General features: G+C 48.3%; 1 protein-coding gene across 2 annotated transcripts in view; it reads left to right on the top strand.

Moving 5' to 3' along the window:
• The first annotated feature begins 1,239 nt into the window (after window positions 1-1,239).
• Tmem181 (transmembrane protein 181) overlaps window positions 1,240-21,590 on the top strand; it is a 37,385-nt gene continuing 17,034 nt past the window's right edge. For both annotated transcript variants that reach the window (XM_076858078.1, XM_076858079.1), the window contains exons 1-5: window positions 1,240-1,322; window positions 10,887-10,990; window positions 16,788-16,843; window positions 19,524-19,614; window positions 20,033-20,154. In XM_076858078.1, the coding sequence (XP_076714193.1) occupies window positions 1,315-1,322; window positions 10,887-10,990; window positions 16,788-16,843; window positions 19,524-19,614; window positions 20,033-20,154 (381 nt within the window). In that variant the 5' untranslated portion in view covers window positions 1,240-1,314. The remainder of the gene's footprint in view (window positions 1,323-10,886; window positions 10,991-16,787; window positions 16,844-19,523; window positions 19,615-20,032; window positions 20,155-21,590) is intronic.

Below are 21,590 nucleotides of genomic sequence, written 5' to 3'. Positions count from 1 at the left end.
CCCAGCAAAGGAGCCCCTGGGTGCTGACTGACAAGGGAGCCTCATTTGCCCTGTACTGGCTGTACTGGTACCTTCAGATGCTGCTAGCCATCAGTAGCCACTTGCAGGGGACAGGTAAAGTCACCTGGATGTGTAGATCAGACTCTGACCAATGGGACACCAATGAGAGACAGGTAACAGGACAGAGCCAACAGATTGTCTCCTGACCCCGTAATTTCTATGAATCTCTCCTGCAAGGTTGAGCAGCCAGCTGTGTTGAAAGCTCTGACCAGCTTGCACTTCCTCAAGCGTACTCTTCTCTGTCCCTGTCTAAACTTTATTCTCTCTCCTTGTTTCCCTGCTCCCAACAAAGTTAAAAAGTTTCTACTTTTGAGGGAACCAAGCAAAGACACTTTAGGCCAGTAACTAAGAAAAACATGGGTCAGAAATAAGGTGATCATTTGTCTTGGTTTGTCTGGACTGAGGGGGTTTCCAGGACATAGGACTTTTAGTGCTAGAACTAGGGAATTCTTAAGCCTTCTAGAACTAGCTGCTCACCCTAGCCAGAAGGCAGGGGCCCGTTTAACCACCCGTCAGCAAATTATATACTTACTAGTCCCCTGAAACCCATTCCCTCTGATTCCTTGGGAAAGTGGTCCCCATTCTCTTAAATTATTGGAACATAGGCTGGTATATTGTTAGTCACCTGGCAAATCCAGTTCAGTCATCTGTTCAATACTCGAGTGCTGGTGTCTTTCTGTGCTAGACTGGTGCCAGGTCCTGGGAAGAGGAGGACAAATAAAAGCAGTCACAGTGATATCATAGGGGATGGTGATGGAATGTTACAGCTAAATACTGGTAATAAAATACGTGTTGCAGTCTAATAGACTGGGAGGGATGCTTAAAAACCCCTAAACTACCAAAGGCAGAGCGGGTATAGGATGCTTTTCTGGCGGGATGCGCTCACACGCTGGCCAGTGAAAGTTCCGTGCAAGGACCTCGCAGTTGGAGACGAAAGAGGAAGCAGACACGTGTGTAGGGCCCTGGAGACTGACGCCTGGTCCCCAGAGGTGGCCCCGCTCCGGGATTCGTGCCCTTACGGCCCTTCGGCTGGCCTCGGTCGTGACTGAGGCGACCGGCGTGCGGAGGACCGGTGCCCCGCGCTGGCCAGCGCCCGCCGCGGTCGCCGCGTCCCGCGCGCTCCGCTTCCGCGCACGTGACCGCGCGTCGCGCTCTGACGCGTTTTCCCGGTCCGCTGCCCGCGGCCGCCGTCGCTCCGGCTCTGGCTGCCGCGGCTGCTGCGCGGCTCCGGGCGCGCCGGCCGGGGGCGCCGAGATGGAACCGTGAGTGCCGGCGCGGGCGGGCAGAGCCGGGGGTCCGGGTGCGGGGCGCTCTGCCCGGGGCGCCCTCCGCGCGGGCGGCGCGCGGGCGGGCGAGGGGGCGCGGCGCGCGGGCCCGGCCCGGGGGCGCTGGCGGCGAGGGGAGGCGACCGGCACCCCCGGCCCGCCCCGCAGGAGGAGGGGAGCGGGGGTCTGGCCAGCGGGCGGGCCTGGCCACCCCGAGCCCCGGCCTCCGCACCGGGAGCCGGACGCACCCCCTCCCCGCGGCTGCCGGGCGCGCGACTGGGGGCGCTGCCCGGGGGCGCCTCCCGAGGCGCTGGTGACGTGGGCACGCTGGAGCCGGCACCGCCTCGCAGGGTCACTGGGATGCCGAGTTTTACGAGTTTTGCAATCTGCTGACTTCGGCCGAGTCCCCTGTGAAGTGCAGAGGCTTTAATGGGGAAAAACCTGTCGGGGTGGCCCCACGGACGCCATCCCTAAAGCTTGCTTTTGATGCTGCAGAGTCACCCGGGTGACCCCAGGGAGCGTCCGGAGAGGGGGTTGGTGGGAGGCTTGGCGCTGAGTGGAGCTGCGGAAGGTCCGGGGCCGAGTGCGAGTCCGGCAGCTAGGAGGTTTGCCGGGCTCTGCAGGGTGGCCCCCGGGAAGGCGGCCTCAGGAAGGAGGGACTGTGTGGGTTAGAGGTTGATTTGGGGTTCTAGAGGCAGAAAAGTAACGTGGTGGGGGAGGTTGCCTCCAGGCAAGCGCCTGTGGTAGAAGGACACTTTTCCCCTCCTTCCTTGCAAGTTAGACTTTGGTTGGTCACTTCAGCACAGGGTGGAAAACCAGGCTGGCATTAAGTGTCAGGCCCAGGTGGATGTTTTAAAGATCTTTCTTTTAAATAAAAGCCAGGTGGAGGTGTGTTAGCAGTGTTGCTGCTGCACTACTCCCGGGACAGCTTTCACGTGTGCTCTTGTGTTGCGTCTTGGAACACCCAGGTAAAGGTGCCTTCCAGATATGTGGCCCTGTGGCACAGTGGTGGTTGCATGCTTACAGACCTCTTGGGTTGGTTGGCTGGGCAGTGCATCTGGGATTCCTGCCTTGTCCCATTCTGTGGGGAATAGTGGAGTATGTGAAGGGCATTGAACTTTGGCCAGAACTGGAACCCAGGTCCCCTGCCTACACTGTCTGTTACAGACCAGGGGACTAGCCCAAACGGAAGCCATTAACCAAGGAAAGGTCTTGGGGAGGAACTGTTTACTGCAGCTTGAATGAGAGATTTGATACCCACAGTGTGACCCGCTGTGGGCACTTGCTGTCCGGGAGGTGTGCCTCAGGCTCTGTTGGGCAAAGGGGTGGGGTGGTAGGGTGTGGATTTCCGGAGGTCAGAGCGCCACATCGTTCAGTGTTCAGTATGGCACTGAACTGGGAATCACTAAAGGTTTTGGGCAGTAAATAAAATCCTACTCAAGACCAAACATCTGAAGCATGTCTGGTTAGGTCAGAGTGCTGTCCAAGGCCAGAAGGGACAGGAGCAGGGTTGGAGCCTGAAGAAGGAAGTGGGTGGGAGAGATCAGGAGAAAACAGCTGCCTGGAGGAGCCAGGGCAATGCCAACAAACTTCTCAGGGGCATGATGGCCGCACTGTCCGCACTGCAAACCCTGGCCCCAGTGACCTCTCAGCTCACGTATGGCTCAACCTTCTCTTTAAAAAGGCAGAGAGATTGCCATCAGAACCAGTCAGAGCCTTAGTTTTTAAGGCTTCAACCAGGAGTTTCCTGCCACCTCCATCCCTTCTGATAATGCCAGGACAGGAGAGATATAGGCTGCATCTTGAAGAGTAGTCAGGTGGCTTCTTTTTGAGCTCTGCTGCCGAAGCTTCCTTGTGCCCTTTGGTTGCTTTGCTTCTCTGTTGCGTTTCTCTGAAGAGGTCAGTAAGGCTGGCATTGTGTGGGTCTTGCTTGGTGTGCAAGCCGTTTTTTAAAGAGTGTATTTCACATGTCTCTTTCATCCTGGGGTGTTTTTGAGTAGGAGTGTATCGATTAGACCCATCTCTACCATAAGTGAAGGTGAACAAATTAAGCCCTGTGGATCCTGCTACAGCTTCAGGGTCCCAAGCCTGCTGAATCTCCTAGTGCTTGAGGGGACATCAGGCTTGGTAAGAATCATGTTCCTGCAGTCCCGGAGTTATTTAGGATCATGTCTGTTAGCTAATTTTTCTTTTTTCTGAACCAAATGATCTCTAGAAATAAAATATAACCAAAGATAACCTCTTGGGAGTTGACTGTACTAGGTACTGTCGTATCGCTTTACACCTGTCATTTTGTGGACTCCTCACCACCACCCTGCTGCCAGGAGGTTTTCTAACTTCCCTATTTTGCAGATGAGGGGACTGAGGTACAGCAGGGTCCATTGAGTTCTCAATGCTAAGCTGTTAAGTCTCAGCTTGAAAGGAAGTCTCATAGTTGGCTCCAGAGCCCGAGCTCTTGACCACTGCCCTCTACTCCTTTGAGACAACAGCTGGCAGCTGACCTGTCCTCAGCAAGAGCTTTCAGGAGCAACTCCTTCCTCATCACAGAGAGCCCAGGAAGGAGCCCTGGATGTTATGGGTCAGGAACCCGAGGTCCTGAGAGGTAGCGACCCCAGGTCCCTCTGCTGGTTAGTGGAGGAGAGGCCTTCCTGCTAGCCTTTGGACACTGGACCCCAGGCCACATGACCTGGCCCTGGCTGGAGCCCCTCCCTTGGCTGGCATGTAACTTTTGGGAGAACAAGTGTGCTGCCCGGTGTCTGACCTGCTTCCTTGTTCCGTTTGGCCTGGGAAAGGCATTTGATGACCTAACCAACAGGCTCCTGGATGTGAGCCACTGACCTGCAGCCTGGAAAGGATGCACAAGCTCATGCTCCCTAGAGGAGCCCATTAAAATGCACAGGATATTGTTGGGCCTTGAATTATCACATAATGGTATTTTTGAAGGCTCACTGCTTGAGTAGGTAAAGAAATTATTTATAATATATTCAACGTGATTGATTGAAATTTCAGACTTCTTATTCTGTTTGCCCCCTCAGAAGTTTCTTTTCAAAACCCCTTCAATGGTAGGTTATTTAAAAAGCAAAGATTTGGTGAGGGAGTAGAGTGGCCTCCTTTCTGCCCTGACCCTCACATGTTGGGTGCACATATGTGGGTTCAGATCCCACCTCTACCTCCTGCTGCCTAGGACCCTCACCCTTCTGTTTTCCCATGTTTAAACGGCCTTGTAACGCCAGTGCCCAGAAAACTTCTAGCCTGGTGTCAGGTAGGTGCCGCCCTTTCCTTCAGTCTGAAGCTCACGGAGGGGACTTCTTAAACAGTGCATGTCCAGAGACACTGTGCCAGTGAGACTGAAATTTTTCACCATATGAAGTGGAGACACTGCGTGGAAACACCTGTACTCCAGGCTACTCAGTAGGCTGAGTCAGGGGGATCGTTTGAGCCCAGCCTGGACAACATATCAAGACCCCGTGTCAAACAAAGGAAAGAGAGGGACAAGAAAACACAACTGTCACTTTTAAAAACTTACATGATCGAGTGCTACCTTCTCACTAAACATTTTGCTTTTTATTTCAATTTCAACTCCCCACAACCCTATAAATGCTGGTTCTCTTTCCTGCAATGAGGCCCTGGGAGGTGGCTTTAGCTTGCCTGCAGCTGTGGTATTGGAAAGTGGGGAGTGTGGCTGATGGACACAGGCCAGCACCTTGGTTAAGGAAGCTATTGTTTTTATGCCTATTGTGAAAAAATAAAACCTTAACTAAAACGTGAGAATGGACTGAGGGATTTTAAAATCCTATCCCGCTGCACAGATCCTAATAAGTTCTCTAGTGGGAAATCTACATTTTCAGTTGAACAAGTAGCAAATTACTAGTAATATTTTTGGTCATAACCATCTACTGTATTGGTGACTCGATGAGAAAAATATGTCTTGGTAACAAGGCTTCTGCCTCCTGGGTGCCATCTCTGGCCTAGTGCTGTCATTGGGGTGCTCTAAGGTGCTTGTTTTTCCCTTCCATGAAGGCTGGTACCCTCCTTCATTCTCTGCCCCCAGAATCCTGCCTGTCTGCAGTCTTCTGCCTTGAGGCCTGCATGAGCTGGGCACACTGTGCGCTGGACTCCCACCCTCTGCCAGTGCTGTTTGGTGGACTCTGTGGAGGCTGGCATGGGAGGGAGAAATGTGTAGTAAGCGTGTAATGCTGGTGCAGGGGCTCCGAGGTGCTTAACTGGCCTAATGGGGCTTTCCAGCTGGCTGAGCGTGTGTGGCCCTGAGGTCTGTGGTGGGTGCCGGGCGGGCCTCTTGTAGTGAAGTGGCATGGACCTGCTTTGCCTACCTCAGATGGAAGGGGAAGCTAGAGCCACCAACACCATAAAAAGACAACTTAGGAGAAGACAGATGTTGTGGTTCAGTGTTTGACAGTTTATCATGGCAGGGAACATAGTGGAACTCCAAGGAATAGACTAGGGAAGAGCGAGTGGGAAAGGTGAAGTCATTGGACACCCACTGCTCGGGCATGTGCTGGGCCTACTGGTCAGGGCAGGAATCAGGGAGGACACGGATGTTGATGGATGTGGATCACCCGCGATAAAGCCCTGAAACAGGCTTGGGCACTGAGTCCTGCAGGTGGGTAAATGGTTGCTTTCTCTCAGGGTAGTTGGGGTGCCTCACCTGAGGCAGATTGCCGGCCAGGATGGAGTAACAAATCAGTGGCAGCAGGTGGGCAGCCCGATGGCAGGGATAGCTGATAGCTGCCAGTTATTCTGAAAGGGACAGTCCCGGGTGCCTAGAGAGAGGAGGTTATCTACACCTGAACAACTTGGTATTTAGAGTTTCATTTTTAAATTTTGGTTATTTGTGTTGTGTACATCCATGGGAAGTTTTTGGTTTTGTTAGATTATTTGATGAAAAGTGACTTAGCTCCTGCGGGTAAATGATCCCAGATGTCCCTTCCTTGGGACATCCCAAGCAGTCTCTTGGGAAATGGTGATGACTGTGCCTAATGAGGGAAAGATAGGACTTGCAGTGACTCAGATTATGACTGCAGTTTGGGGGCTAGGAAATTTGTATTTTTAAGCACCCCCGAAATTGAGGTTAGTTAATAAGAAGCCCAAAGAGTTCAAGGGGATGTTCTCTTCCATTGCATTTGGAAGCTCTTCTAAGGCCTGGGGGTTCTAGCTAGGCCAGGACTTAGAGCACATGTCAAATGCCTAGTGTGGAATGAAGCCCGGGCCTGCAGAGGAAGGAGCTGCCTGGCCCAAGATGAACAAGCCAGAAGAGGTGGCAGGTATGCAGGAGGTCCCCGCCCTGCTTAGCTGGGCAGAAGACTTCCCCTTGACCCCCTGGGTGTAGTGGGAAATGCTGTCCCTGGCATTTCACCTGTGCTTGAGGAACTACACAAGCACTTTGGAAATGCAGTGGAAGTGGAGTCAGTGTGAATGCCTGTCAGGTGCCAGGCCTGGCAGGCAGGTAGTACTTTGTCTTCAGATGCTCAGCTGAATAGTGCAGACACACCTGTTGTGGTGGCGAGATGGGGCAGTCATGAGAAGGTGGACACAGTGTTCCTGAACTTGGAAGAGGATTTAGACAAGCTGGCAGGGAGAAAAGAGCCTTTTGATCAGGAAACAGTGTGAGGGCTAACCTGGAGTCAGGCAGGTGCGTGCAGGGAGGTAGGAAGATTGGATTGGGATTGTAGGGAAGGACTTGGGGGACCTCAAGAGCCCTAAGGAGGAGGCTACACTTGCCTAGTTGGTGGGGAGCCACCCCAGGCTTTATAGTGGGCAGGCTGTATGGGGGCTATAGTAACAACAACCAAGAAGCTGGGAGGCAGTGGCAGTAATCCAGGTGGGAGTTCCTGAGGACCTGCTGGGAATGGAGGGGACTTGGGAAGCAGGGACTTGCCTCTTGTGGCTGTGTGGGATGAACAGGAGAGGACATGCCAGATGACTCAGAGGTTTTAGGATGTGGAAATGGAGAAAGGATTGAGGCAGGAAGTGGAGAGTGGGTACAGGATTTCCGTCGTGTTCTTCAGTGAGTTTGTTTTAAACGTATGGACCATAAAGAAGTATAGGACGTCTGAGTGAGGATATTTTGGGGACACTATTTTAGAGTGAGGGCAGGGTGCACAGGGATGGTTCCTGAAAGTAGGAAGGACAATTAGAGGGGAAGCAGGTAGCCAGTGTTTGGAGAACCATGAGCATCTGGGGCTGGAGAATTTCAAGAAGACATACAAGGCATTGAGTGGACATGAGGACTGGGCAGGCTGGTGGCTCAGAGGCCTCTTGAAGGTGGACTGTGCAGTTTTTTGCAACCCAATTTGGCCTCTAGTGGTTGTAGAAGTGTCCTCCAGTTGGTCTGATCATAGAGGGTGACGGGCTGTATTGGTCACTGAGACTTGCCTGGCTTGACCTAGGTCCGCGTGGTGGTTAGGAACACTTGGCATTCCAGCGGGAGGTGACTTTGGCTGGAGGCAGAGCTGTCAGTTGTACCTGGGTCAGGACAGCAGTACATGCCCCAGGTGTCGCCATTGGGCTGGTCTCCCCACAGCAGATTGGGCTAGTTCTGGCAAAGCTTGCTCACTTCTCTCTTTACCGTGGCTTCTCAACGTTTTTGTTGTTCTTCCATGAGCAACAGTGGAGACCTGAGGTTTGTCTTAGCTAGGGCAGTGTTGCTGGGCCTTCAGGAGTCTGTTTTTTTGAGTCAGAGTTTTTAGATGAGAAGTTAACAGTAGAGGGAACCATGGAGGGATCCCAGGCACAGTCTAGGGGCCATTCCTGGCCCTTGATGGCCCTGTAGGCTGCAGAGGGCCTGGACGTAAGCCTTCCAGAGTGTGGTAGGGCTGAGAATGTTTGCTGCTTGTCAGGACACAGACAGTGGAAAGCAAGGCCTGTGGCTACTCTTCTCCAGCCTGCTGACCAAGTGTGGGCAGCTGTGACCTGGGTGTGTTTCTTGAGCTAAGAGATTTGCTTTCTGTATCTTTTTTCCATTGACTTGGGTGACTGTTGGAAATTTTCTAATTAACCTGGGTTAGGTGTAAGTTTTAAGATAAAAGACATGATGGGTTACTTTCTTTCCTTTTCTTTTCGGTGGCACTGGGGATTGAAACCAGGGATGCTCTACCACTGAACTGTATCACCAGGACTTTATTTTTTATTTTGAAACAGGGTCTTGCTAAGATGCTGAATCTGGCCTTGAACTTGGGATCCTCCTGCTTTGGCCTCCTGAGTCACTGAAATTACAGGCATGCACCACTATGCCTGGCTCCTTGAGTCTTCTGAGGAGCAAGGAAGCATGTCACCTGGGCGGATTGCATTTGACCTGTGCTGTCATGTCCGTTCTGATGTCTTTATTCAGCCTTTGTTCTCATATGCTAAGTCATGGTGCTTTTAGGGTGTCGATAATGTATTTTAAATGCTGAAGTTTTTTAAATATTTTTTTAGTTGTAGATGGACACTGCATCTTTTATTTATTTATATTTTATGTGGTGCTGAGGATCGAACCCAATGCGTCACATGTGCAAGGCAAGTGCTCTACCACTGAGCTCCAGCCCCAGCCTCTAAACATTATAGTTTAAACTTAATTTAAAATATAATTATTCTGTTTCTCTTGAACTTGGGATCCTCCTGCTTTGGCCTCCTGAGTCACTGAAATTACAGGCGTGAGCCACTATGCCTGCAGGTGTGCCTTCACCCTGTGCTTGGGGAGCTCTCAGTGTTGCTCTGGGTTGGGCTGCTGTGGGGCATGGTTCTCGTGAAGGGAGCATGATGGGGGAGCTCATGAATGGCTATGCATGAGTTCTCCAAACAAGTTCATGTTCACACGAGAGTGGCAGCTTCCTGGTGGCGGCATCTCATAATCTGGCATTTATCAAAACACCAGTACAGTACTAATAACTGTTTTATTTCCCCACCATCCAGTCCATTGAGCTTGGTGTAGTTTTTTCTGTGTGAAAATGCCCTGTGCGTTGCCTAGAAATCTTCCCTTCTTCAGAATGTAAACAGAAATGTATTCAGCACCCCGAGTGAGGAACCTGAGGGATAGCTCCACACCTGGTAACGCAGGGACAGAGGAGATACTTCTTCTCCTATGGGTGTCAAGTTTGAACTTGGTCACACTTTCCAGAGCCTCCCTCCAGGGGAGTGGCAGGTGCTGCCAAAGGGCAGAATTATCATCTCCAGAGTATTTCCCGCTCTGTAAATCAGAGGGACTGGGCTCCGTCCTGGAGACCATTTCCAGCTGTAATGCACGAGACTCTCCGAGTAGGGACCTGGCTCCTTCACCAGCTTCCATCTGCGCCAGGCAGGTTGTGTGTGGGTCAGAGTTTGGACCTGGATTTTCACTGGGTCTGTCATTCAGTCAACCCCATGACCCTGACCTGAAAGTCCATGGGGCAGAGTACACATGCACCAGGCAGTCAGCAGGGCCACGTCAGAGTGGCCGTGGCTCCCAGGCCTCACCTTCGCCCTGAGACGCATGGCAGAGTGGCAGCCTCCTGCCTGGCAGCTGGAGTCGACGTGGGGAGGAGGCGGGTTACTCGTGGCATGCCTCTGTTCACAGGAGTCCGTGACCTTTCCCTCATTCTTGGCCACGCCTGTCTCAGGCGTGAGAGAGTCAAGTCCACTCTATTGCTCCTGGCTCCCAAGGCCAGGAAGCATGAGTACTGTGGACACACAACAAAGCAAGAGCCAGCCTGGGCTCATCCCTGGTGGTGCTTCTTGAGGGTTCAGGCAGGGGCGGGCCAGCCAAGTCCCCCTGCCGTCTCTTTGTAAGTGAGGTTAGGTTGAATTGGAACACAGACAGCTGTGTTCATGGGACGCCTTGGCCACCATGAAGGCCGAGCCAAGTGCTCTGCAGAGGCAGGGTTACCAGAAGTCCTCAGACCTTGTTGTCCATCTGACAGGACTTTGCGGGGAGTTCCAGGGGAATATTTGTGCCCCTCTGCGTTTCCTTCGGACAGTGGGTGGGGAACTGTAGGTGTGCTTCCACATTGGTGTAAATTGTGTCAAAAGCAGACTCAGCCATGAAGGTCAGCTGCTCTTCACTAGGACGGGGCTTCAAAGGAGGGACCCTGCATTTGTGGAGGCCAGATGCAAACGAGCTGTGGTCCCTGGCTTCTTTTGGGGCATGTCTGTGAGATACCTGGGACAGCTCGAGTTGAACATGTATGAGTGAGTGAGTCAGGCTCCTTAAGGTCACATTAGGGCTCTGCTCTGGCAGCTGGAGGTGGGATTTGTGAAGAAGGTTTGAGCCCACCACCTGGTGACATGGGACCTTGTGGGAGCAGAAGCCACAGCACGTTCTGCCACAAGGGCTGGATTTAGCCTGTCCTGTGCAGGCCAGAGTGTCAGGGGCTGACCCAGGACATGCAGGATGGTTAGATGTCTTTGGGACTGCTTTGTCAGGGAAGGTCACAGGTTTCAGAACAGGTGTCCTTGTGAGGTGAGGGCTGGGTGGGGGGAGGTGGGCGGATGAGGCCAGTGTGGCCTTTCGGGCCTGCCAGGGGCTGGCATGTGTGCTGTGCGGCCGTCCTCCTGTGGCTCTGTGGGTCACCCTGCTCTGCTCTGCAGGTTGGCACCCATGCGGCTCTACACGCTCTCCAAGCGCCACTTTGTGCTCGTGTTTGTCGTCTTCTTCCTCTGTTTTGGCGTGACTGTCTTCGTTGGGATCAGAGGTAAGTTCGGTGTTTAATTGTTCCATCATCTCGCCTTCACGGCCTCCTTGGCGTGTTGCCTCTCAGCCTGCCCAGCTGCACCCCTTCGTCCCACCAGGCCCAGTGTGGACGGAGCCCACAGGCCAGAAGAGGCCTCTTCCTGCACCTCTTCTCCTGGGGGAGGCGCAGTGAGCAGCTGAGTGACCCTGGCCATGCCCCTTATTACAGCCAGGCCTCCAAGTCAGCCTTTTGTCAGCACCTTTTAGTGGCCAACAGACACTTCTGGAGTCTGTTGGCACTGTGCTGGGCAGTCCAGACCTGCTGCCCTGGGGGATGGCAACCTACAAGTCCTGATGCAGTGAACGGGGGTGGGGTGTGATTGATGGCACAGAGCAGGGGCGGAGCGGGGAGCAGGGAGGGGCTCTAGTGACACCCTGAGCCCTCAGCAGGGCCCCAAGAAGGGTGCTGGCAGCCTCATGGTATTCAAGTGGGAGTGTGGGGATCTGCCTTCACCCTTGCCTTTAGTCACCCAGCTGCAAGGTGTTTGGGGGGAAAGCCACACCAGGAATTTGGCCTTGAAAGTGCTTTGGAATCTTCTAGGTAGGCCAGGCTCCTCTCCCACAGACAGAGAACAGAACCACAGAAGCAGAGTAGTTCTCCGTGGTTCTCACAAGGTTTCCAGAAACCCTGGAGTCTTCAGTCTGCCTGAAGGATGGGCAGCAGGACCCCGATGTGATTGGAGAGTGCACCTCTTCATTTTCTTTTAAGTAAACTGTCATTGTCTTTGAGGGTGGTTTCTGGTGGCCCTTGATTCCACCAAAGCACTAACGCTGCAGTATGACAGTGATGCTTGGCCTATCCCAGGGGCACTTGTGCCTCAAGAGCCCCTTTCCTACCTAAACTGATATTCTGTTGGTGAGAGGGCTGGGAAGGCTGTTCTGCTGCTGCTCTGATGCTCAGGTGAGAGCTGGTGGTGTTCGTTCTAGTCGGAGGGAGGGAGGGAGGGAGGGAGGGAGGGGGAGAGAGATTGATTCTCCTTAAGCCATATTGTTCTACTAGGCCTTCAGTAGATTTCATGAGGCTCACCCACAGCAGGGAAGGGGTCTGCAATCTGCTCACTTAGTCTACTGATTCAAATATTAATCTCATCCAGGAATTCCTCACAGACACAATGGAATAATGTTTAGTCAAGAATCTAGGCCCCCTGTAGCCCAGTGAAGTTGACACATAAAATTAACTATCATAAGTACTCTGTTCCTAATTACTTTATGTGTCAAGGTTATTATTTATTTTAGAGTTAAGAGTACTTAAGGGACCATTGGGTTAGTCCCCTCATTTTGCAAATAAGGAAATTGAGACTCAGAAAGCCTAGTTAGCAAAGAGTAGAGTCCAGGTTCTTCTGATTGCCATTTCTTAATTCTTTCTTGGAAGCCAGACTGCCTGGTTAGGAGTTCACTCAGACTATGAATCCATTTAAAAGAAGCCTGATTCTGAATACGGGCCTCCTTCCTACAGGGAGTCTTGCTTCTCAGCACATTCCAGAGACATATCCCTGCGCTAGTTGAGGTATACATACCAGCATTGCCTGCAATGAAGTGGAGGATTATTGGCAGCAGGCTGGGGTGGTCACAGAGGCACCCCAGGAAGCTGGCATCACATCTCAGAATGATATGTTTTAGAGCAAATCCAGTTCTAAATTACATTAATATCAGTTTCACAGTGTCTCCTTTGACTATTTCCTTGAAGTCCAAAGTTCTGGAGGATTATGACAAGGCTAATAAAATTTTGGAGAGGATTTTGGGAAAGTGGTGGAATAGGAAGGAATCTGTTTAGATGACAACTGCAGTGGCAGAATCTCTGTACCTGTTTTGAAGCTCGAGTGCCAGTTGAAGGCTTGCAACTCCCAGTGTAGGATTGGAACCATAAATTGTGGCTAATTTCAGTCAATGCAACTCTTAGCACTGTATAGGGGCCCATTGCCCACCAAGCCCTAAAACAGCTGTGTATGTGTTCTTGGAACAACCTGTGTATAGCTTGTGGGACTCAAGATGGGCAAAACGACCCTGTTCTCCTAATATTGGGGATTGTGCTGTAATTGTTGGATTATTGCTTCTGATCACAGAGATACAATGAGGTGGGCATCCATTGTTATTTCACCCCCTTCCTTTTGGGAGCCAGATATTGAAAGCCAGGAGATTCAAAAACAACTATATATATAGGGAAATTGAGAAGTCCTCATACCTGCCCAAGGAAGGCACAGACTCAGAAAAGACCCCAGAAGACCCTAAGTTTATACTTCAGACTGATCCTTAGCACAGAGACAGTCAACAATAGCCATATCAACAAAACCAAAAAACTCTAGGAAAGGGGGAGAGTCTAATTTTCAGGGGTAACTTGTTATTTAAGTGTCCAGTTTTCAACAGAAAATCATAATGCATAAAAAAGTATTGACTCCTTGAAACAAAAGAAAACACAAAAATCCGTCACTAAGGCCATATGCTGATCTCCTAGACAAAAATCAAGACAGCTTCTTAAAGATGCTGAAAGAATCAAATGAAGATGTGGAGAAATCCAGGAAACAGCATATGCATAAAATGGAAATATCAATAAAGATCTAGATAATCTAAAGAGAAGCCAAAAAGAAATTCTAGAGCTGAAAAGTACAGTAATGAATAAGTGAAAATTTTACTAGAAGAATTAAAGGGAAGATTTGAATAGGTAGAGGAAAGAACCAGCAAATTGAAGATAGGGCAATGGAAATTTTTGAGCCTGAGGAAAAGAAAGAAAAGTGATTAAAGGTCAGTGAGCACATGGGACACCACCAAGTGAACCAACGTACATGTCATGGGATCTCTGAAGGAGAAGAGGGAGAGAAAGGGGGCAGAGAGAATATTTGAAGAAACAATGTCTGAAAACTTCCAAAATGGGCTGAACTCAAAGACACCACACCAAGACACTTTGAAATCAAATCATAGGAAGCTAAAAACAGGAGGAATCTTGAAAGCAGCCCCAGAGGGACTCATCGCCTTTGAGAGATCCTTGGTAAGGTTGTTAGCAGAGACCGAACCAAAGCCTGTTGGAGGCCACAAGGCACTGAGCTGAAATGTTCAATGTGCTAAAAGAGCTATCAATGAAGAATCCTGTATCTGGCAACTGTTCTTTAAAAGTGAGGAAGAAATGAAGACTTTCTCAGATAAACAGAAGATGCGGGAGTTGTTCCACTAGAACTGCCCTGTAAGAACTGCTGCAGGGAGGATGGCAGGTTGAAATGAAAGGGCACTAGGCAGGGACTTGAAGCCGCAGGATGGCAGTAAAGGCAGTTCCAGGGGTGGTGATAAAAGCTCGTGTTACTCTGACAATATAGTATGATTGCACTTTTTGTTTTCTGATGATCTAAGACAAATACAAAACCAATTATTAGCATAAAAGCTAGTATTATTAAAATTTTTATCTGTAACTGTTCTGTTTTCTACATGATTTAAGGGACTAATATACTAAAAATATTTTTGTTTTAGAAATAAATAATATATTTATATATATGAAAACAATTGTCACAGTCGAGACATCAATCATTAAAGAGGTAGGGACAGAGTTATTAAAAGGAGCAGAGTTTTTGTATATTATTAACGTCAAGCTGGTATAAATACAAATTAGAATGTTACAACTTTTGAATATTAAATATGGGACAAAAAGCTATGAGACATAGAATATGAATGCATAGAAACCCAAGGCATACAGAAAACAAAGTGACAGAAATGGATTAAACTGTCTAATCAAAAGTCAGTCTTAGGGCTGGCATTGTGACTCAGTAGTAGAGCGCTTGCGTAGCATGCATGAGGCACCGGGTTTGATCCTTAGTACCACGTGAAAATACATAAATAAAATAAATGTATTGTGTCCCATCTGCAACGAAAAGACATATGTCTTTTTATTTTATATAGTTTATGTGTGTGTGTGTGTATATATATATATATATATATATATATATAAAATGTATTATATATTATTTTGTGTGAGTGTGTGTGTGTGTGTGTGTGTGTGTGTGTGTGTGAAGATTAAAAAACCAAAGATTTAGGCAGAGTGGAATTTAAAAAACATGACCCAGGGCTGGGGCTGTAGCTCAGCTGCAGAGCACTTGCCTAACATGCATGAGGCACTGGGTTCAACCCTCAACACTACATAAAAATAAACAAAATAAAAGCATTCTGTCCATCTACAACAAAACAAAACAAAAACAAAAACCAACATGATCCAGATGATATTTTGTCTACAGGAGAGGCATTTTAGATCCAGAGACACAGGTTGAAGTGAAAAGGTGGAAAAGAATATTCCATACAACTTCTGGGTATGTATTCAAAAGAACTGGCCAGGCGTGGTGGAGCCTGGCTGTAATCCCAGCTACTTGAGAGATGGAGGCAGAAGGATTATAAGCTTTAGGCCAGCTTGGGCAATTTAGCAAGACCCTAACTCAAAATAAAATAATAATAGTTTTAAAAGGGCTAGGTTACCTGTATACTCAGAAAAATGAGATATCCCATCTGATTCAAATGTATGACATGTCAAGGTCATTGTACTGTCACTGTAACTAATTAAAACAAATAAAAAATAAATTATATAAAATTTAAAAAATAAAAATAAAAAAATAAAAGGGCTAGGGATGTAACTTTGTGATAGAGCACTTGCTTAACATGTCTGAGGCTCTGGATTCAGTTCCCAGTATGGGGGGAAAAATGTGAAGGCAAGACCTTGAGATATTTGTATACTAATGGTCAATTATTTATGATACTAAAATTGTGGAATCAATTTAAGTGTTCATTGACAGATGAATAGATAAGCAAAATATGATATATACTACAATGGAATATTAATCAACCTTAAAAAAGTAAGAAAATTTAGATAATTGCAGTAACATGGGTGAATCTTCAGGACATCAAGTGAAATAAGTCAGTCAAAAGGACTACTTATATGATGTGCCAAATAAGTTCTACTTACATGGATTTGGAGAAGTCAGAAAGTGGAATGGGGAGTTACTGTTTAATGGGGGACAGAATTTCAGTTTTACAAGATAGGTATGAAGATGGGGTGATGATGGGTGCTCAACACAAATGTACTTAATACTGCTGAAATACACTTAAAAATGGTTAAAATGGTAAATTTTATGTTGTGTTCTTTTATGCTTATATTAGTATATATTTGTCTTACTATATCCCGTACTTAATATTTCTGAAAGATTGGACTAATTGGATAAACATAAAAGTGCCTTAGTCTTTTGGAAGAAATCCTTATGCTTTCCAAAATATGTAGTGATTATGTGGTAAATTTTTTTAATCTCAAGTAATATTTTTTCTATTTTTTATTATTTTTAGGTATACGTGACAGTAGAGTGTATGTTGACATATTATACATATTATGGAGTATCATTTCCCATTTTGGGGGTTGTACATGATGTGGTCGTGTATTCATTTATGAACATAGGAAAGCTGTGTTGGGTTCATTCTGTTGTCTTTCCTATTCCCCCTCCTTCATCCCCCTTTGTCTAATCTAGTGAACTTCTCTCCTCCCCCTATTGTGTGCTCACTGGAGCACTGGAGGGGATCCCATGGAGTCCCACATGCTGAGTGTGGTCAGGCAACCTTGGGTGCTCAGCAGAGTGGCTGTTCTGTGTGTTCGTGTTTTACCCATGAATGTAAAATCTCTCAAAAAAGGGCAGGGAAATAAGATGCCTCTGCATAATGTATGAGTCTTAGCATTCAGAAAAAATTAATAAATTAACAATATAGATATAACCCACTTTTCACCTCTCTTTGTTATGCTTCAGGACCCAAAGTAATCCAGACTTCTGCAGCGAATTTTTCACTAAATAACAGCAAAAAGGTAAGCCTGGGTTAAGAGGCAGCTGTTGGAACATTATGAATTTCTGGGGCACTGAGGAATTTGGTTCTCCTTAGAGAGTCCTGAAGACAGATACCCTTGACCTGCAGCTGCTTCTCAGGCAGCAATGTCTCTCACTGAGCTGCCGGCTTGGGGCTCTTGTCTGTCAGAATCACCTTTTCTGCTATAGGAAACACCTCAGTGCTTAGGAAGTGTGGTGGTATTACTTGGCAGCAGCAGTTTATTTCCAAAGGGGGTTAACTCCTCCCAATTCCTTGCATCTGTAAGTCCTGTTTGAATGTGTTAACAGCGACTGCTTAGGTAGCTGATCCTTTCAAATTCTTAGGTGTCCAGGTTGGGCTTGTTCTGCATCAGGTTTCTAGCTGGAACAGCCTCTGCATTGCTTGTTTGGTATGCTTTGCTTGAACTCGGCTTAAATGAGTCCCCCAGCCCCTTAAACAAGGCTTGATTCTTCTCCATCTTTAGAGGAAAACAGAGGTTCTCTCATTTGGAGAATTTTGATTTACTTTAGTAAATATCAACTTGTAAAAGCCCAGACAGCTAAAGCTTTTATTCTGCTGTCAACCCTAACCCTTATCCGTGAATGGGGCCCAGTTGTCCTGCGCTTTTACGGCACCGTAACATGGACAGTTTAAATCTCATTGTTTGGTCCCAGATCCCTGCTTCCCATTCTCTCACCTCCCTGTAGCTTTACCTTTACAAGGTTTCAAAAACTACATTTCAAAAAATGCAAAAAAAAGATAAATGTCTCAAAACTTAGACCTCTTAGTTCTTTTTGTTGTGCCGTTTAGCCTATCTTTGCATTTTCTTTACTTTCCTTTATTTAACTCTGGGGCCAGTGGTTTAATGTGGAGAGGTATTCCCAAGGAGTTTACTGACAGTAGTTGGTCTTTTTTTTTTCTTTTCCTTTTTTCTGTACTAGGGATTGAACCTAGGGACACTTGACCACTGAGGCACATCCTCAGCCCTTTTTATTTATTTTATTTTTTTAAAACTTTAAGACAGGTTCTTATTAAGTTGCTTAGGGCCTTGTTAAATTGCTGAGGCTGGCTTTAAGCTTGTTATCCTCCTGCCTCAGCCTCCCGAGCTGCTGGGATTGCAGGTGTGCACCACCACACCTGGCAGTAGTTGGTCTTTTTAATTGCTGTCTGTCAGGGTATCAGTCTCTCTTTGATACAGAAAATAGCAGTCATTCCATCAGACTGACTGACTGACTTGCTTCCCAGAGACCATCCTCACTTCAGAAAGATAGGACCTTGCTGGGTACGGTGGTATACACCTGTAATCCCTGGGGAGGCTGAAGCAGGAGGAACACAAGTTCAAGGCCATTCTCAGTGACTTAGTGAGACTCTGTCCTGAAAAATAAAAAGGGCTGAGGCTATGGCTCTGTGTTAGAGTACCCCTGGGTTTAGTGCCTGGGGTTGGGGGTGTATTTTAGTCAGCTTTCCACTGCTAAAAGACCTACCAAAACAATTGTAAAGGAGGAAAAGTTTGAGGGCTTACAGTTTCAGAAGTCTCAATCCATAGACAGCAGGCTTCGTTCCTTGGGGCTCAAGGTGAGGTAGAGCATCATGGCAGAAGAGTGTGGCAGAGGGAAACGGCTCACATGGTGAACAGGAAGCAGAGAAAGACTCCTTGCTCCAGCTACAAAATATATACCCATAGCCATGCTCCCAATGAACCACTGGGATTAATTCACTGATTAGGTTCAGGCTATAACCCAATCATTTCTCCTCCAAACTCTCTTCCATTGTCTTACATGTGAGCTTTTGGGGGACACCTCACATCGAAACCATAACAGGGTGGGAGGAAAAAGAAAGACAGTATCTCTTCCTCCGATAGATATGATTTCTGGAGGCTTTCAGGGACGGCTTTGGTTCCAGAGAGCTTCTCTTGGACCCTGACAGAAGCATTAAGATATGAACCACACATTGACCAGTAAGGGTGGTGCCTTCAAATGATGCTTTTCTTTTAATTTATTTGTTTATTTATATTTTTTGTGGTGCTGAGGATTGAACCCAGTGCCTCACACATGCAAGGCAAACACTGTACCACTGAGCCACAACCTCAGCCCCAAATGATGCTTTTCTTTGGGATCATAGGTGGCACCTGGCTGTTAGATACCAGCATTATGTTCTTCAAAAGACATTGTGGAAAAATCGCTGGCAGCATAGTCTTCTCTGGTTTTCCTCTCCAGGGACAGTTAGACTTCAGTAAAGCTGAAAACAGTTGATATCAACAGTGCTATATTTGGCCTGCTGACTCCAAAGAGATAACCACCAAGATACATATCTTGTCAGTGTGGAATGTTTCTCTGGTGTCCTTTCTTACTCTCTGTCTCCTCATCCTGAAGTGGAACTTCTTCTCCACACTGGTGCCTCCTTGGTATTCAGCAGGTGCACCCTCCAAGGCTCAAGGTGGTGGAAACTGCCTCCTAAGAGATTTTGAAGAGACGAAGGTGGGTTGCAGCTGGAAAGTGTCCTTTCTTGTTCTGGAAGGCATCTTTTCACCAGGTTGTCCAAAGGAAAAAAACTCTGTATTTCTGTTTCAGAACTACTGCTCAAGCCTTTTAGGGCAAATGTGAACGGTGTATTAAGAGAGTTGATAGACTCAATGAGGAGGTCACATGGATTACTTAATTTCTTTCATTTTTTTGCTTTAGCTAAAGCCAATTCAAATACGTTCGAATCCACTATCTACATATAATCAGCAACTGTGGCTGACATGTGTTGTTGAGTTGGATCATTCAGAAGGTATGCAACCTGCCATTTCAGGTACCAAATCTCATATTTAAGAGATTGTGGGATTTTAAAAAACTTGGACGTGTGCTAAAAGATAGGTATATAAGGGTAATAGGTTTACAGGGATATTCATTATTATTCACAATAGGAACAAGTTGGAAGCCCCTTAAATATGAAATGGAGTGGTTGATGATCTGGTGTAGTTTTTGACACAGGCCGCTTGGTCTTGGGCGAGTAGATTCCAGTGGACAGGCTGTCCTCTGCCTGGCAATACGAGGTTTCAAGGCGGCAGAGGGTAGCGTGGCCTCAGTGCTCTCTGGGGCTCTCATGTGTGCTTGGCTCAAGGCCACAGCAGAGCCCTGAAGGCACCTTTGTCAGTGGGTGGTACTGCCCAAGGTGGTCTGTGACACTGAACTTCTTTCTTTTGTAGAAACTTCTATTCAGACGAGCTTTTCCATGACTGTCAAAGTCAACGGTGTGGCCCAGGATGGAACCACCATGTACATTCACAACAAGGTTCACAATCGGACAAGGACCCTCACGTGTGCAGGGGTGAGTGTGTGGATGGCTCCACAGCCCCCAGCTGTCACAGACTTGCTTCTCCAGGGTAGAAGGCAGAGAGTCCAGAGACTTTGAAAAATTACTCTTAAGTAATAAAAAAAGGAAAAAAAAGAAAGAAATTTGAAACGAAGGTCATGAAAGACTTGCCTAACCTCATGTGCTATGCTCCTAGAAACTCACACCTGTGCGCACCCAGGTGCACACACACATGCAGACACTCGTAGTGAGCTTCACTCGCTCACCCGCAGCCCACCCTGAGCACCCTCAACACTGTTCTGCTGTTCACTTAACTAACTGCCTGGTGTGCCCACAGGGGATGCGGATGGGCTGTGCCTCTTCCGAGTCATTCTCCATCACAGGGCTGCAGGTCACTTGTAGTTGGTGTAGAGTACCCTGATCCAGAGTGCCCAGGCCACACAGGCTGATTGGCTCCTTTTGGGGCACCTACTTCAGGCCTCCTGAGGGTCCAGGGAGGAGTGAGCCTGGCTTCTCATTTCGTTGGCACTGCATTCTGTTGAGCCTCTCCCTAAGATAGCAGGAAGGGCACCTCAGACTCCCCAGGTTACTGGCATCAGGAGGAACTCGGAGAGAACCCCAAACGGCAGGTCATTGGCTTGAGGACTGGACGAGGAGGTTAGGAACTGCCCAGTGTGTGGAGCCGTGTGTTGAGGCTTTCCCTGCACACATCCTTAGGTCCTCACAGCAGGCTCACAGCGTAGGAACTTGTAGTAGAGCCCGTTTTATACAAAAGGTCAAAGCCATTGCCTGAGGTGACACAGATAGTAAATGGCAGAACCAGGATCTAAGCCTCTTTTGTCCTGAAGCTGGTGACCTTAACCGAGATGCATCCTTCCTGGTTGGTTACAGTAAGAACCAGGAGCCTGTTTGTCCTTTCAGGGGGCTGTGTGGTGGCTAGCCACCTCCTCTTGCCCTTCTCTGTTGATGTTTAACAGTAGAGACTGAAAGGGGTCAGAACCTGGCCCGAGGGCCCTGGCTGTTGGAAAGGTAAGCTGGGTGACAGTGTGGCCCCTCCAGCAGAGTGCAGCTCGCTGCTTTCCTGACCTCAGCAGCCACAGCTGCATCCCTCCAGGACAGGTAGTATCTAGAGAGGGATCCAGAGGCAGCTGACCTCTGTTTTGCCTACCTCCTCTGACCTGTGTGAGTGAACTGAGCCAGCATCTGGAATGTACTGTCCACACCTGGAAGTGGGAGTTAGGCCTCCTGCCTGTCTTAGAGTGGCAAGATCAAGGTGAACAACACACGAGAGGTTGTGGGGTGTTTGTGCCAGTCTGAGGTGTCCACACTTCCCTGCCTTGCCTGGGTGCAGGAGGTGCTGAGTCACATGGCGTTAGAAAGGACCATTGTCTAGGCAGCCAGTCTTCTCCTTTCCCCAGGCAGGAATGAGGATTCTGCCTCCAGCACTGGCC

Source organism: Callospermophilus lateralis, chromosome 6, assembly GCF_048772815.1.
Source record: "Callospermophilus lateralis isolate mCalLat2 chromosome 6, mCalLat2.hap1, whole genome shotgun sequence".
NCBI lineage: Eukaryota > Metazoa > Chordata > Mammalia > Rodentia > Sciuridae > Callospermophilus > Callospermophilus lateralis.
Note: the sequence above shows the minus strand (reverse complement) of the source record. Positions and strands in the feature narration are given on the sequence as shown.